The 17,404-nt window shown below is 38.5% G+C and overlaps 1 protein-coding gene across 7 annotated transcripts in view; it reads left to right on the top strand.

Moving 5' to 3' along the window:
* The window catches only part of SLC4A4 (solute carrier family 4 member 4), a 349,367-nt gene that overhangs the window by 228,041 nt on the left and 103,922 nt on the right, over nucleotides 1-17,404 (top strand). For all 7 annotated transcript variants that reach the window (XM_045789287.2, XM_087864096.1, XM_087864093.1 and 4 more), the window contains 5 exons: nucleotides 298-455; nucleotides 7,189-7,276; nucleotides 9,513-9,667; nucleotides 10,295-10,414; nucleotides 12,786-12,960. In XM_045789287.2, the coding sequence (XP_045645243.2) occupies nucleotides 298-455; nucleotides 7,189-7,276; nucleotides 9,513-9,667; nucleotides 10,295-10,414; nucleotides 12,786-12,960 (696 nt within the window). The remainder of the gene's footprint in view (nucleotides 1-297; nucleotides 456-7,188; nucleotides 7,277-9,512; nucleotides 9,668-10,294; nucleotides 10,415-12,785; nucleotides 12,961-17,404) is intronic.

Raw genomic sequence — 17,404 nt, 5'->3', positions numbered from 1 at the left:
GCTCATAGTAGACTCTCAACATATGTTTATTGAGTGAGTGAATAAATAAATGAATTGTTTTATATGTAAACATTCTTTTATATGTAAGCCATGTGATTATACTCTCAATATTTTTGAATCCAAAGTACAGAGTAATGTTTATTATAATAGAATGGTTAAACATAATAGAAAAATGGCTAGCTAGAGCCTGTTGTGTGTAGACTCATATAAAGGAATTTCCTTGAGTGATATATGGAGTGTCTCTCCTTGTTCCCTTCTCTGGAAATGAGTTGTGTTTTTTTGGCTCTTCCCATGCAGCTGAAGAATAAGTTCATGAAGAAGCTACCACGTGATGCAGAAGCTTCCAACGTGCTTGTTGGGGAGGTTGACTTCTTGGATACTCCTTTCATTGCCTTTGTTCGGCTCCAGCAGGCAGTCATGCTGGGTGCCCTGACTGAGGTCCCTGTGCCCACAAGGTAAGCTGCTCCCTGACCTGCTGGGGTCTACAATGTGCTTATAGAATGGTCTTGGCTAGATAATTAGTAGAATGAGGACACTTCCAGAGCAAGCATATTGGAAAGGTTTAATCTGAAATAATGATTTAGGCTGTCTTTCATGCTATCAAATTATTTGGCACTTGTATAGTAGTAATAATAGTTTAATCTTATGGATTAGTCAGTTTAATTCTCACAATAATATATATTTTTAAAAGTTTATTTATTTTAAGTAATCTCTACACCCAATGTGGGGCTTAAACCTACAACCCTGAGATCAAGAGTCTCGTGCCCCTCCGACTGAGCCAGCTAGGTGCTCCTCTCATAATATTTTTAAAGTCTAAACTATAGGTATATGGATTTTACAGATGAAGAAACTGAGACTGAGAATTTAAGTAACTTTCTGAGGTCATACAGATGGTAAATGTTTCAGAGGTCAGAGTTGCTTTCAGTTGCTCTATGTTCTATCAGAAAGTTGGTAACAGGTGTATATATGCACATAGTCACATATATACACACATGTATGTACATATATATATATATATATATATATATATATATATATATATATACACACGCACACAGAAAAATCATTAAGCTGCACGCTTTTACTGTTATGTGTTGTATCATGTAAATTCTTATTCTAAAGGAAGCATATTATGGTTATTGCGGTCACGTCCTCACTGCGCTGCACGGCACCTTAGGAGGCCTCCCGTCTATCCACCTTGCAGCTGAGCTCAAGAGTTAGAAGCTAGACTTACAGAGTGCCGTAGGTAAACAGAAGTTAATGCTTCACTTCAACTTGTGCAAGAGTTTAAAGAGAAGTTTGTCATCTTCGAGTTGACATCATAAAATTATCATGTGAAGAGGAACTTTTTGGGGGTGGGCACTATTTTGTGGGTCCAGGGCAAGGACAAGTGACTTCCATCTCTTTTAGATTTCCTTAGGTGAGTAGGAAGGGCCGTGACTCCTCCTCACTGATCTTAAATGGTCTCAGCATCATAAACTGAGACAAGGGGCTCCAGGTTTGCTTTGAGCCAGGTTAAGAAAATGAGAACATTTCCTTATGGCCTCCCGATTCATAGATTACAGGCTATTTTTTCTTATCATATGGATATTTTCTCCATATTTTTATATTTCTTAGACACTTAAAATGGAAATAATACTGGTCATTAGTAGACAGTCTTTGGACAAGTGGCAGAGGAAAGGAAATGATCATAGCTTATTCAATTACTGGGATTATCATGATTCGTGTTTCCTGTAACTTGGTTGTTCACTTGAAAACATTCCAGCAGAGCCTTGCAGTTTTATCTGAGCAATCACCTGCTGAACAGCTAGCTGACTCAGATTATGGCTGATGTCCAGCTCTTGTGCCCCTATGGTTTTGTTTATGTCTCTTTGGACTAATTTTACTGGGGCTTGGAAGAAAAAACATGCCAAGAAGTGTTAAGTTGCTCTTGCATTTTCATTTTTCTTACTATTTTTCTCTAGAAGCTACAAGTAAAAAATATTTTAAAGGACTTTTTTATTTAACAATAACACGAGTTCATTGAGTAGCAAATCATGACCATTTGTGTATTCCTCTTATCTACTCCTGTCTGGCTCATTCTTTTCTTCTGTACAGGAGAGTGTTTCTAGTCTAGAGGTGAAATACAGCATCATTTGAATGAACAAAAGGAGCTCGGCAATTCAAGGGAATGTAATTCAGTAATGTCATAAAACTATTTCAGGGCAATAATCTGAACAATATATCCAAGCATGTTAACATTTTTCCAGGAAACAGTTTTATCCATTTGCTGTCCTCTGAACCAGTGCATGCTATAATCACTGAGTAGGGAGTCTCATTAGCCTTTTTGTGTATGAGTAATGTGGGGCCATTTACAATGGCTGCATCCTGTGAAATCCAATCAAGGAAATCCCACAAGGAATGTGGTAGTCATTGTGAAGGACTGCCTCCGTACTCAACGGTGTGCTTTGACGATACCCTATTGTACTGCGGGGAGACCTGGAAAGTCTGGTTTTGTGGTCATTTGGTGATGGTCATTTTTCCTTAAGAAGGGGAGAGGAAGTTATGCTCTTATGTTTATGATTGTTATTATTACTGTTTGTAATAAGTAATATTACCGCCATGCACCTTTTAAGAAGCGTGGACCTAGCAGCTCTCTGTGTGTAGTGCCCGCAAGGTTCTCTAGTTACTCTGTTATTGGCTGAATGTACTTGAGTTGTATTTGCACCTGGACTGGTGCCAGCTGGGTGGACGTTATCTGCTTAGGGGCCTTCTTGCCATCCATGTGAAGGCAAACAAACTGTTCTTTGATATTTGGTGACTTGGTAGGATATGCTTATGATTTTCCCAGCATCTTGCAGACACTTGGCTTGCTGTCATCTACTGTCTGTCCATGGAGGCTTCTGCTGACTCATATGTATGAGCGATGTAGGGGATTATTATTCCCATTTCACAGTTGAGAGATGGAGGCACAGGGAAGATTCACTGTCAGTGCTAGAAATAAAATTGCAGATTTCTGACTCTGAAGCCAGGCTGAAGAGCTATGTAGAGCTATGTAGAATGGATTAGAACAAAGTACTTTAGGGTTTTCCCATGAAGGAGAATAAAAGGCCCTGATCAGTTTGTTCTTTTCGGATCTTGATTTTCACATTTAAGGCAAATATTATTCAGTAAGTTCTGGTCCTGTAAAAAATTAGAATGTTTACCCTTTTTGTATCATTGGAAGTTAATATGAATTTTATGTGATAAATGATGATTTGCCTGAGAGAAGCTGTTTGTGCTTAATTGTCAAAACCATAGAAAATCTTATTATAGGGATTGGGACGGAGGTCCTGCTACTTCAATTCTGTCTCGTCCAACAATTCCGTTGCTAGCTGCTATTTACCATATGTACTGTGGTTGGTTATGGTGGGTTTGTGATCCTCATGCATCTATTGTGGAAGCTACAGTTTAGCCATCATTTCCAAAGCCGCTAAATATGAATAATGGCTTATTTGATTCACTGCTGTTTTGAGAGCAGGGAGTAAAGGATTGGTACATGCTGAGTTTATTCTAGAAATAGCTGTGATATATCAGGAAGGAGGGGGGTGCACATCCTTTCTGAAAAGATTGAGTGGTTTAGGAAGGCTGGCTCTTTTCTGATATTATGCTCTGTTTCTGCCTATAATTATTTGTGAATGTGAGTATAGTCCATTGGTTCCGGACAGAGATCATCTGGTACTTATTTTTGTTATGGAGAATGCTAGAGGCATCCTCCCGAGGCATAATTAGGTATGTGAAAAAGCTCACAAGAGTAGAGGAGCCTCATGAAGATTCTTGAGACAACTAGCACTATTAAAAATTCTAACTATGACTTTATTTCTAGTTATGACTGAATAAAAAAAACTCAGTAACATAAATTAATTTCTTTTCGCCAGCTGTCAACATGGGCTGTGCCCTTCCAGCCACACAAATGTGATGTTTACTCTAATTTGTTAATAAAGAAAAAAGCTTCTGGTTAAAAATAACATCTGTCCATTGACAAAAAACAGCTTGGGTCATGAAAGGAGTTTTCAGTACGTTATAAAAGCTGAGTTTGGCAAGATGTACTTGTATCATAAAAGTTGTAACAGCTTTTGCTTCTTTGAGGGTTAAAGGGGAAAGAACATGTTTCAGGCAGAGGGAACTTCAACTTGCTGAGTTGTTCTGTGTTTCTAGTTTTCCAGATCTCTCATTGCCCTTTCAACAATGCAGTAAAAATTAGGGGCTTCTTAAGGGTTTCTGTTCCTACAGATGAAATTCTTGACCCGAGGTGATGTTTCCGGCTACCTATACATGGCTAGATTCCTTCTCTGTATCATTTTAAAAGGTTGAATTTATCAAATGGTTCCTGACTGGAGTAATGTAAAAATTTCACTGATAATGTAACATTTCTATTGGGCACTTGATGATTCTCCGTTAAAGAATAAATAAATATATGTGTTAATAGATATTTATATATTACATATAATATATATATGGCTTTTTAAAGGAAAAATTACATTATCCAAGTTGTTTCAGTAACTTAAATAGAAATTATAACTTTATATTTAAGTTACTGAAACAATATAATTCTCATATATTGGGTTTATTGCTATAATATATATTATAGTCACTATTGGTCTGCCACTTCCATTCATTCTTTGGTACTGTTTAGCAGAGACCAGAGTAAATATTTATAGAAAATGTATGCCCTCATCTAATAGGGCTTAAGTTAGAGGCTCCGTTACTCTCTCAGCTCTTGGGATAGTTACCCATCACATGCTGAAGTTTGTATTTGAGAACTATTAAAACTGAGACTATCTGTCTCACTTTCTAACAAGATAGATTTTGGCTTTGTTGCCATATAGCCAACCTGATAATTAATTCATGTGTCAGTTGATAACCGTGTATTTCCATAATGTGTATTTGTAAACTATCATCATGATGGAGACGCTAGGCCAAAGTAGGAAGAGGTACAGAGTGATTCTGGAAAGATCTTAGACATTATGTCTTACTGAAAAACTGTTTAGATACATTAAAATAACAAAAAATGGTGGATAAAGGAAACCCATTTTATTTAAAAATGTGTCAAGTAAAGGATCCAGGTGTTCAATATTTTCTCTTGCTGCCCTGCCTCTGCCCCCTTTGCCTAAAACTATGTTCTTGCTGCTCGGCCTGACAGCTGGCCATTGCCAGACAGGCAAATAGGACTGGGGAATGTGGCCAGTAATGATATAAATCCTTACTTGGATTTATATTTTGCTTTAGTGGTTAAATAATTTTTGCATATGTTGCACTCAAATCAGTGATCTGTCCCTTCAGTAAAGTACATTTTACTATCATAAGGAAGCACTTTATTACTCCATGTAGAGCTTCAAACAAAAGTTCAGTATCCATTGAACTTCAGTATTAGAAGAACTAATATCCAATTTTAATAATGACTTCCTTCATACTTGAACAGACTTTCATGCCTGCCGATTGCTTTTGCTTTTTCATCTACTGTGATAACACTTGAAAGTGAGTGTGCCGCCTCATGCCGGAATTGGTTTCTAAGCAAATAAGTATTGAATGGTTTTATGGTTATTTTGATATAAAATCAAAGCATTCAAACTTTGAGATACCTTCTTACATTCTTAATTTCTGGGTTTTTTTTTTTTTTCTCCTTTCCCCTTTGGATTGAATTTTATAACGAAAAAAAGAAATTATTTATTCAAGGGCTTTTTGGAACAAACCCTAACACTTTGAAGACTACTTGCTGTCAACCCATTTTTACTGAAAGTGAGGTATATAGGGGCACCTGGGTGGCTTAGTTGATTAAGTGGTTAAGCGTCTGCCTTCAGCTCAGGTCATGATCCCAGAGTCCTGGGATTGAGTCCCACATCGGGTTCCCTGCTCAGCGGGGAGTGTGCTTCTCCCTCAGCCCCTACCCTGCTCTTCCTCTCTCTCTCTCTCTCTCTCTCAAATAAATAAATAAATCTTTAAAAAAATAAAGTGAAGTATATAAATAAATCAGTAAAACAGTAAAATTTTATTAAGCAAGTCCTATAGTATCCCTGGCCCCATAAAATTTTACCTAAGATTTCTTGTCCCCAACTGAGTATCCACAACATCTTTTGCCAGGGTGACCTGTGGAAGTCATAGATTGGGCAGGTAATATTAGGCAGAATTGTGTGCTGAAAGAATAGAAGGTGAGAAAGCCTATCTACTCACTGTCCTTTACTAGGCACAATCTTTGGCTCATCCACTGACCTCCTTGAGTGTCAGTATCCTCACCATTAAATGGGAATAGGATACCTGTCCTTATTGCAAAAGGGTATATGGAGTTTAAATGAGGGGATGAATGTGAAATTCTTTGCAAGCTTTAAAAAGCTGAGCAAATGTGATGTGATCACTTTTATTGGCCTTATTAACTCCATATTAGGTAAGACATGATCATAAGAAAGGCAGAGATGTACCCAGTGTTGCCTTTTATATATTTTTTCTTAGTCACTTACTTACTGGGTTTCTTCCTCCCGAGTCGAGACACATACCTAAGTGGGAATAAGCTCATTATTGCAAATTCCAGGACCTACTTACTGTATCTGAGTGTGCATTATCAAGAAAACAAGTTCGGAAAGGAAAATGAGGATACCCACAAAAGAATTCTAACTGTCTGTGAATGATGCTTTATTTTGAATTTCTCTCATATTTCTCTTTCTTTACTTTGGCTGTCAGCATGTGGCTTACTTGTAGAGGACTTGGTTTTTGCTGACTTTCAGTCACTTCTGAGAAGAAATATTTCTTAAAAGTATGGAGAGGATCATTTGTCACTGCTCATATTAAGTAAGGAAAAGTCAGAGAAATCTGAAGATGTACTAAGTCTCTCTGGTTATTGTACTTAATGGGTTTTCTCCAAAATTCTGAAAGTCAGTAGAAAGAGAAGAAAGTTTAGAAAGGAGGTTGAATGACTCCCAAAGTGAAGTTCTCCTGCTCAGCGAGAAACTTCTCAGAGTTTCCATGTGAAATTCTTCCTTGTCTCCAAAGAAACAATTTGTGTTTCACGATAGTGTGAAAGAGTATCTTTCATATTACCAAGAATATTGCCTTTGTTTTAAAGATGAATTCTAGACCAACGCTTTTTATCAACTAGGATAAACGTGTCTCAGTTTTATGTATATTAACTTTGATGAAATGTGTTTTATAGCTTTTGCTTCTTTCCTCTTCCATTAGGTTCTTGTTCATTCTCTTAGGTCCTAAGGGGAAAGCCAAGTCCTACCATGAGATTGGCAGAGCCATTGCCACCTTGATGTCTGACGAGGTAGGCGATCTGGAACATGGTGATCTTTGAACGTCCCGCTTGGATAGTTTTCATACTGTGAATTGGCTGTCACAATTTATTCAGTTAGAATTATGTGGTTACCAGCCTTCTTTATGACATGAGGCACAGTCATTCATGGCAGATGATCTGATACCTACACAGTTTTAAAAAAACAAATTTTATGTTGGAATAAGATATAGTTTCTTTTTCTAAGCATTTGCAGTTCTTAAAACTGATATATGTGAAATGTTCTTTAAAAAGTTCAAATCACTGTATTAACTTAAACTTTATCTCTTAAAATGTTCAGTATATTCATTCTGGGAGTTCAAGTGTCCATATATCATATTGTTTTAGAAATAATGGGCTCTATAAAGTAATGCATAATAAAATGGATCATACATTTTTTCTTAGGTATCAAAAAGTACCTGTTTTTATGGTCTTCTTATCTTGTGGGAAGGAATTATACACACACTAAAATGCATTAGCAACCGTTACTGCAGAATATCTAGTACTTTGGAATTATAACCTTACTCTGATAACAGCTTAAATGTTGTTACACACATTTGAGATACAATGAAACCCTGAACCCAAGTCTCAGTAGGAGAAATACAATTAGGGTATGGGATCACTGACTTCTGCCTCTGTGTCTTTTTAGCTTACTGTTCTCCCAAATGTTTTATTTTTGCTTTATTACTTGATTTGTTAGCTTCTCCATGTGTTAAGTGGAGAATAGGGCATTTAGTTATGGAAGTTCTACTTGGTGATTCCTCAGATGGTTACTTAATGTGAGACCGAGACCATTGATGCTGGTTTTCCCCCTTGAGGCAACTAAGCCTCTCAGGAGGGCTCTTTTATTTATTTTTGTATGTTTATATTTTCTTAAAAAAAAAATCCTTCCCCCTAAGATGTAGCAATTAGAACTACTTTGGCTTTAAGTGACAGAAAAATCTGATTTATAGTGACTTAAACTATTTGGGGTTTATTTTTTGCTGACATATCAGGAAATTTGGAGGTAGGTAGTTGCTAGAATTGTTTTAACGTAACTGCTTAATAATAAATCAAGAACCAAGGCTCTTGCATTGTGGTCTTAAGATGGCTACTGCAACCAGCTCCAGCCACCTCTTCTGTATTCAAGGGGGCACAGATGTTAGCTGTATCTCTCTTTTAACAGGTATTCTAAAGGTTTCCAGACAGCATTTTTCTTTTATCTCATTGGTCAGAACTGTCAATCCTTTTCTGTAGGGGAGGCTGGAGAGTGACCCTCTGACTTTCCAGCCTCTGTAGTTGCTGTGCCCGCCACAGACGGGGTGCTGGCACTTTGTACTGCCCTGCCCTCAACCTCACAACCCCCAGACTATGACATGTTATTTGTTTGACAGCTTTTAAAAATTCTTGTTGAAGAGAAGAGATTTAGTAGCAATCATAAGAATAGGTAAGGATGTTAAGTAGGGGCCATCTTTTCTCCTGGAGACTAAAGAATTTGACTTAGGAGGTATGGAAAGGTGTAAAGGACTTTTGGATCATCAGCTAGGTTAGAAGAATGGGATGATTGGCAAAGAGGATTATGTGCATTCTGGGAGCTCCTTCTTTGGATACCTGTATAAAAGACACAAAGCATTTGTTGCCTTGGATGGTTTAGTAATTGCCTTGCTAAAAGTTTAGACAGATTATCACCAGCTTAAAGCCCTTTGCTTTATGTGTTACCAGTATAACTTCGATTTTTCTTTGTTTAATAGCTAACATTATTTGTGTGTTTGAGAGTTGCGATGTTTGGGTCTTAACCTGATCTTAACACTCAGCTTGAACTTTTCCTTTTTGAATTACCAGCAATGGTTTGTCCCAGTCATTTTTATTTCAGAGAATGACTCTTTTGTATATTTCTCCAAACCATTTTCATCTGGCTTCCACAGCAACTATAGCAGTAATAGTACATACCAGTGGGAGATGAAAGGCAATGTTGTGTTACAGTATTGATAAAAATAAAAAACATATAAAAGAAACACAGCTGTTTTCTCATGCCTCTACTTATATTCTTTGGGTTCAAAATCAGAATACCAAAATAGTTTGGGACAAGCTGATAGGAAGTATGAGAATATGATTATATTGAATATATATTAAACATTAAAGTGGATTATAGATTGCCTTTTTCATCCTCAACATGCTGTGAGGCATGTGAGGCATATACAGGCATGCAGAGGGTTCTCTTTCGATCAGCACATCTCTTATTATCCTTTAGGTGTTCCATGACATTGCCTATAAAGCAAAAGACAGGCAGGACCTGATTGCTGGCATCGATGAGTTCCTAGATGAAGTCATTGTCCTTCCACCTGGGGAATGGGATCCAGCAATCAGGATAGAGCCTCCGAAGAGTCTTCCATCATCTGACAAAAGGTAAATTATCAGGCAGTTGGGAGTTTTCACCCTTGAAGAGGAGGTTGTGTTCAGAAAAGGAAAGGGGGTCAGATGGCTATCCTAATACTGTATTTTCAGGTTAACTTGATGTATTCTCTTCAATGAATCACATAGGTTCTTTGATTTGACATTTCGTTGACACTGTAAAATGAATATTGTATGTTGTTCTTTTCTTTAGTGATTACAAATTAGAGATCTCAGATTATGATATTGGAATACATCATAGAGATTTTTGGAGGATGTGTTGGGCACTTCTTGTACATGTAGAAAGATTGGTTTCCTCAAGACAAGTCCCTATAGATTTAAGAGGTTAAGAAATTGGGTGAGATAATTTTGGAGAAACGATTTTCTGGAAATCTTTTATTTTCCAGGTGTAACAATTTCCCCTCTTGTATAATATACAACTCATTCAGCTTTTATTCATCAGTCATTTGTCTTCTAAATATAACACTTTAAGAATTGCCTGTCAGGGTGGCAGAAGGATATAATGTCCTTTCTCCCAAAGGGTTTTCAGTCCATCTCTTCATTAGTCTAGTGCATGACACAGCTAAGAAGCAGATGAATTAAATAAACTAATATTCTCTTGGGCCCTGTTGTCTTGCTTAGAAAGAATATGTACTCAGGTGGAGAGAATGTTCAGATGAATGGGGACACACCCCACGATGGAGGCCATGGAGGAGGAGGAGGAGGACACGCGGACTGTGAAGAATTGCAGCGGACTGGACGGTAACTGATGGATTCTTTTGCCATTCATGATGAGGATCTCTTGAGATCTTAATTTCCCTTCACTTTCCTATCGGCATTTGATTCGCTGGCCGACAGATATTTATATTCATTAGTCACAGGCATTGGGGATGCAACAGTGAATTAAACAAAAACCCATGTCCTTTTGGGTCTTCCTTTGCATGAATGGGAGACAAACACTGAGAAGATGAAAAAACGTGGTGATGATTTTCTCGGGAAAACTAAAGCAGAAGTAGGGAGTTTAGCGATGGAGAAAGGTATTCCAATTTCAGTAGGGTGGTCAGAGAAGGCCTTATGGAGAATTACAGCTGGTGAGGGAAGTCCAGACCCAGCAGATGCGGGTGGGGAGAAGAGACAGCAGAGAGCCTGCGATATGTGCTGGGTTGGCATCCAGGCCATGAAGTGAGGGAAGAGGTGTTAGAGCGAAGGTCAGCGGACCTGCAGGCAGGTGTGAGTGAGCGGCAGAAAGACAGCCATGTGCCTGTCTTCCTCATTTGGCTTTTGGGATTCCATCCCTTCCCTGTACATTTACTTATAAGTGGGGAACATGGTACAGAAATGAGGAACTCACAGGTCAGGGTCTCCCTAGCCTGCCGTTGGGGATGCAGGTTTCCCAGATTGCTTTTGTACATCTCCTTTTATGATAATTCTTCCTTTTCTTTCCACTCTTAGATTCTCCATTTTCTTTTGGATTAAGTAAAATTTTAAGTAGGATACTCGTTTTATGAAGATAGGACTTTTTAAAGAGATTGAGGGTTTTTTGAAAACACAAAAGTATGTGTTTTTAATATGCAGTTGAATCTGAATAAAATGATTTTATTCCTCTAATGACCATTTGGGTTTCTTTCTGAAATTGAGGGGACATTATTTCTTTCCCCTTTTTTCTTAATAAAGAACATAAAACCTTCTCTCCCCCTATTTTTTTTTCTGAATAGTTCTTTACAAACTATTTTTACGAGGAATATCCTTTTCCTTTTCTATAGATATGAGTTCTGGGATTCAGCTCCTTATTTATTTATTTATTTATTTATTTATTTATTTATTTATTATTTATGATATGAAACATTTTAATAGAGGAAATATGGATTTCTGAATTCCTCACTTTATCTGTTGTTAACTTTAAGACTGCGTTTACAAAATGTAGGTCACTAGGAAGGTCAGTTTTGATAATGATAAATAATAGTAATTATGATAGGATTATTCCTTACATGTGGTTTTTTTGTTTAAAAATAATTTTATGCAAATCTCATTGGTATGCAAGCATATAGAATTATATCATGTCTTTAAAAATTCAACTCCTTTATTTAATCCAACTGGAATTTCATGCTTGTATATTTCACTTCTTCCTAAGTGCACTGAGTGTGTGCTGCATGCCCAGTACCATGCTCTGCCCTGTGCCTACCAAGAAAACTGCAGCCCGGCACTGAGTGCAGCCATCAAGCTCCGCCCCTCACCCCCCAGACAATCCTGATAAAGTATGACAGCCTGCGGTGGAAATCTGAACTCTGAGTGGAGGGTCAGGACTTCAGAGAGCTGCTGAGCTCTGAGGGCGGGCCTCCTAGGCAGCAGGAAGGGCCTGGGGAAGGCTGAGATGTGAGGTTTGTTTGGGAGAAGGGTTGACTAATGCACAAATAAGGCACTGACCTACTAATGTGTGGAATGGGGCCGAGCTTGCAATGCTCTTCCGCCACATACCGGCCTGGCTTCCTCCCTTCATTCCTCTGGGACCTTATCCCAAAGTCACCTGCTCGGGAGGTCCCATTCTGGCCACTCCAATATTTCAACCATTGCTCCTCTAGCACTTCATAACCTTCTTCCCCACTTAATTTTTTCTTTGATTTTTAGCAGTATGAATTTGACTTATATTGTCTGTCCCTCATCTAGAAAGCAAAATCCCTGAGGGCAAGTATTTGTGCCTGTGTTGTTCACTGAAGTATCTCCAGCACCTGGAGTAGGGCTGGGCATGTCACAGGTGCTCAGTAAACACTTGTGGAATGATGAATGGGGCTGGAAAGGAAACTATGGCATGATTATAAAGGGCCTTATATGCTCTGCTCACACGTTTGGATGTTTTTCTTCAAGCAGTGAGAAATTTTATTTCATCTACAATTCACTCATCTAAAAACCAACTGTTTTTTAGGGAATGTGACACCCAATTTAGTGACCACAACAGAGACAGATAGAAGAAAATGTAGTCTTCTACAGTTTTCTGGTTTTCCCTGAAGTGGTTAAGTAGAGCTTATTGATTGAAACACTTTGAATACAAATTCTTTGTGGCTTCATAAGTTATCTCTTGGTTAACTTGATGGCAGTTTGTTTTACATTGTCACATGTTTGCTTTCTCCCTACCCAGGTTCTGTGGTGGACTAATTAAGGACATAAAGAGGAAAGCACCATTTTTCGCCAGTGATTTTTATGATGCTTTAAATATTCAGGCGCTTTCAGCAATTCTCTTCATTTATCTGGCAACTGTAACTAATGCTATCACTTTTGGAGGACTGCTTGGGGATGCCACTGACAACATGCAGGTGGGTTTGGTTTGGGGGAAGACACAAATAGTACAGCCCAGATTGCCTTCCTCACCCCTCCAGCTCAGCTAGAAGCAGATGGCCTTTCAGTTACTCAGCGTGATTTTCTTTCTTCTGCTGGATGCTGCATTTTACTTTGCTTCTGGCCTGCTGCTATATTTCCAGCATTTTAGTAATTACAAAAATAGCTCGATGAAATCTGGCTTGAGTCACAAGTGGGGAAAAGAAGGGAAGGAAATGAGGATATACAATTCTATTTGGACAAAAAGCGTATCAGCTGCTTTAATTTTGTGCAGGGCACCAGGTTTAGAGCTTCTGCTACCTGGAGTGCGCGGACCATATTCTGTTAAACTTGATGAACACACTCTTTCTGGGAATGCATGATTAGCTTCATTTTACACATGAGCAAACAGTCGTCAAAAAATTGAGTGATTTGCTTGAGGCTGGATTTGCATATCTATCAGTACAACTCAGCTTTAAGGGATGGAAGTTAAGAGTTGTTTCTCCTATTCTTGAATCTGCCTGTCATTAAGCTGTAAAGACCCCTGACTTGACTTACTTTGTACAGAGCACGGTTTGTGGGTTACTTTGCAGGTGCCATTTGTTATCAGTAACAGCTAAAGTTTTTGTGGTAGAAAAGCTATTTTGGATGCCCTCTATCAATCAGAAAAATACATACAAAAGCTAAGAAAAAATAAGCATTGTGCTAGCTGCTGAATTACGGAGTAGTGGGTGAAGCTGGTATTTTGTTTTTTTAAGGTTTATTTATTTGAGAGAGAGCAAGCATGAGTGGGGGAGGGGCAGAGAATCTTCAAGCAGACTCCCTGCCGAGCGCGGAGCCCCACAACCCATGAGATCATGACCTGAGCCTAAACCAAGAGTCAGACCCTTAACCGCTTAACCACTTAACTGACTGAACCATCCAGGCACCCCTGAAGCCGGTATTCTTAGGAAAAGAATCAGAGTCAAGCCCTTTCCAAACCCCATCCTTCTACTTTAGTACTTATTACTGATTAACCTATGTGACATTCATCAGTGCTGGCAACCAGCTTATTTAAAAAAAAAAAAAAATACAGCCGATTCCAAAAGATTGCTTTCTTCTACCTTTGTTTTATTCTCTGTGCACCTTCACATTTTAGATTCTGCCAAAACACAAAAATGCACTGGAGACTACATATGACATCTACATTGACCCAAGTAAAAAGGGAGAAATTACTTTAAACAATTGTAGTTAGTCTGTTAAGAGCATTTTTCTCTTTTAGCCCTTATCTGTTATTGCATAGCACATTGATATAAAACTTAGAGGCTTGAAACAGCCATTTTATTCTTCTCTCAGGTTTTGAGGGTTGGTTGATAGACTCATCTGGGGTGGTTCCCTCTTCGGGCCTCATACATTTGTAGTGAGGTGGCAGCTGAGGTTAGAGTCACCCGAAGGCTTCTTGTCACGTGTCAGGTGCCTAGGGATGTCTGGAACAGTTGGGGACTAAGGACTCTGAACATGACTTTTCCACGTGGCTAGCTTGGCTTCCCCACAGCTGGGGACTGTGGTGACCCTTGAGAGCTATGCCCTCTTGGAAGGGGGGAGTGGCCTCTCAGCTTTGCTTGTTCCCATGTGAATATGTGCTCAGTATGATTTCACTTTCTGATTTTCAAAAAGAGGCTGAAAAGTCAAATTTTCTTATGTGCAGTCTAGTGATTTTTATATATTGGCAACTAATTAACGTTTAAAAAATAACAGTGCGCTGGCCTGAAAGCACTCACACGTGTTATGTTCCCAGCGAGAGACCTGTGGTGTGGGGAATAGAAACCAAGCGTGGTAGGACACAAAGATGAAGTATACTGATAGGGTGTTTTCCCCTTTTTTCCCTCATTCATAAGATAGGAATGAATAAATCAAACTGTAACTGTGATGTCAGTAATAGTATTTTTATAAGTCTGATCTATATCCAAATTAGGCAGTTATTCTTCTTCCAAATGAGAGCATAATGATAACTAAATCAGATTATTGAAGAAAGCAAGTGGAGAAGAGAGCACTAGGGAAGCACTGTGAGGCCAGCAAGAACAACATTAAGACAGGCAGCCACGTTAGGAAAATAAAAGAAAGCTGTAATTTTGAGAGAGTGGCAAGCTAAGCTCTGTCTTTCAGAATAAATGGAGACTTTCTTGAGCAGATAATTTTTTAACACGTAGCTTTCCATGAATGTTATTTTCATTGAGATGGAGAAATTATGACACTCCCTATATGTTAGTTTCCTGTCTTTTTAAACTGAATTGAACCCCTTTTCAGCCTCATAAGACTTAGCTTTAAAATGCCACATCTGAGATGAGGAAGAAATTTGGTCCCTCCTAGGTGAATTAATTTCCATCTGCACAAGTTTTGGGGAAAGTAAAAGATTCTGTTGTGTAACATATGTAGTTATCATGGGTATTTCGTCTGTGATCAATGTCATGGGAAAAGCCTTGCTGGTAGAGTAAGCAGTTTCCTGAGTTCTGCAGACTTTAGAAGAAACGCAAATGCTTTCAGGGCATCAGCATGCTGGGTTGTCTGCTAAAAGGACCATTTGCTGGATGTCACTCCTAGGAGTTGACTTAATTCAAAGTATCAAATTCTAACCCAGGAGGCTATTTGCCAGACATATTCTGCTTATTTTATTAATAGATTTTGTAGCCTCTATTGATAATTTCACTGAAACTGTGAATTCGATGTTTTAAGTCTTTGGAAATGTTAAAGGGCATATTTTTCTCTCACTTCTTGTCTTTTTATTTGAAGAAATGGATTGGCCAACTAGTGTCACAGTGGATGGCAGAAACTGAAAAAGAAGGATAGAAAGTTAATGATTGTTAAATATATTTGTTGAGCTGAATAGTCTATTGTCTATTTCTTTCGGGCAATCTAATGTTATTAGTGAATGGATGCATAGATCTAAGCAATGGATTGATAGATGTAAAATAATCTGTATAACTAGAACTTAGCTAGTGTGTGTGTGCGCGCGCACACGCGTGCACACACACACACACACGCCCAACTCAGTCGTTTTATAGTGATTTTACATATTCCAGTATTTTACTAGGAAACATTTTACCTGTAGTCATTGTTCTAGATTTTCTTGTGGTGGTAGATGACTTAGATTAATATTTCTATTGGTTTTATCTATTTTGGGGACTAGAGAGTAAGGTGACTTCATGTACTGAAAAGCATCTCCGTACAGAAAGAGCATGTCCTTGAACATACAGAAGTTTTGATGCACTCGCAGAAATCTTGACTTGGCATCAGGACAACAAAATAGTTTGTGGATTTGGTGCTAAGTCCCAGATCATTTCCCAGGTCCATGGCAGAGGTTGATTTATTTCTTTGCAAATATTTATTGAGTGTCTACTGTGTGGCAGACACTATTTTAAGTGCTGGGGATACAGATAAGTGACCAAAATAGATAAGAATCCCTATTCTGATGGTATTTACAGTCTAGGGTGTTGATAAGGCATTCTTTTTCTATGTCCCCAAGAGATACCAGCAGTGGTATGTAGTGGGCTTATTTAGGGGGTAAAGTCCTCTGGGTCTATTTGACTTTCGAAACACTAGATCAAGACTAAGCAGAACATTGGCATAGCCTGAAGTAATTTTCAATTATATCACATGCCATTATAATGTGGCAGCGGGTTATTCTCAAAAGCACAAGTAGCTCCAGTGAGTCAACCGAGAATAGTGTCCTTGCTTTTAAAGGCAGACAGCTCAGAGATGGTTCACATAGGGCCTTTATTGTCAGGCTACAAATAGACATGGGTGCTGGTACAAACATGTTGTGAAAACACAGATGAGTCACTGCACTGTTGTTGTTTAAGGAAACTCTTCTGCCAGCTTCTGTGCAGGAGGTCTTGCCTGCTCGAAGACAGAAATTTACATTTAAGCATTTCTTACAGAGCTGAAATATGTATATGTTATATTAATTAATATTAATTGTAATAAAATATATGTATGTTTAATATTCCCACATACAAACTTGTGTGTGTATCCCCACATCATGAGAAGCAGATCTTGGGAGCTGTATGGATCATTTCCCATGGACCTAAGTTCAAAATAAAACAGTTGAAGCTGCGATGACTCCAAGTATAATCAATTGCTAATGGCCACATAGATGACTGCACAAATTTCCCAACTTGGCACACACGTTTGGGCCATCAGGCTGCTCTGAGAGGACTCTAAGGCTTTCAGAGGGGGATATTCATGGATTCCTTAAGTGTAGACAACGAAAGTTTAGCTTGGGCCACTGGGGTGACTGAACCACTTTGCCAAGGGTTGACCTTAGATTTATCTAGAATCCAGCCCTGGCTTGTGCCTATTTCCTGTTCCTGGTGTTCAACAACAAAGGACTAGAGCATTTGCTTTCTGAGGTCTGGGAAATGTGCAGCACTCTTCTTATCCTTCTCAGTATGTCCCACTGGAATA

The sequence above is a fragment of the Ursus americanus genome, chromosome 8 (genome assembly GCF_024610735.1).
Source record: "Ursus americanus isolate L20-20 chromosome 8, mUrsAme1.1.p, whole genome shotgun sequence".
Taxonomy (NCBI): Eukaryota; Metazoa; Chordata; class Mammalia; order Carnivora; family Ursidae; genus Ursus; species Ursus americanus.
Note: the sequence above shows the minus strand (reverse complement) of the source record. Positions and strands in the feature narration are given on the sequence as shown.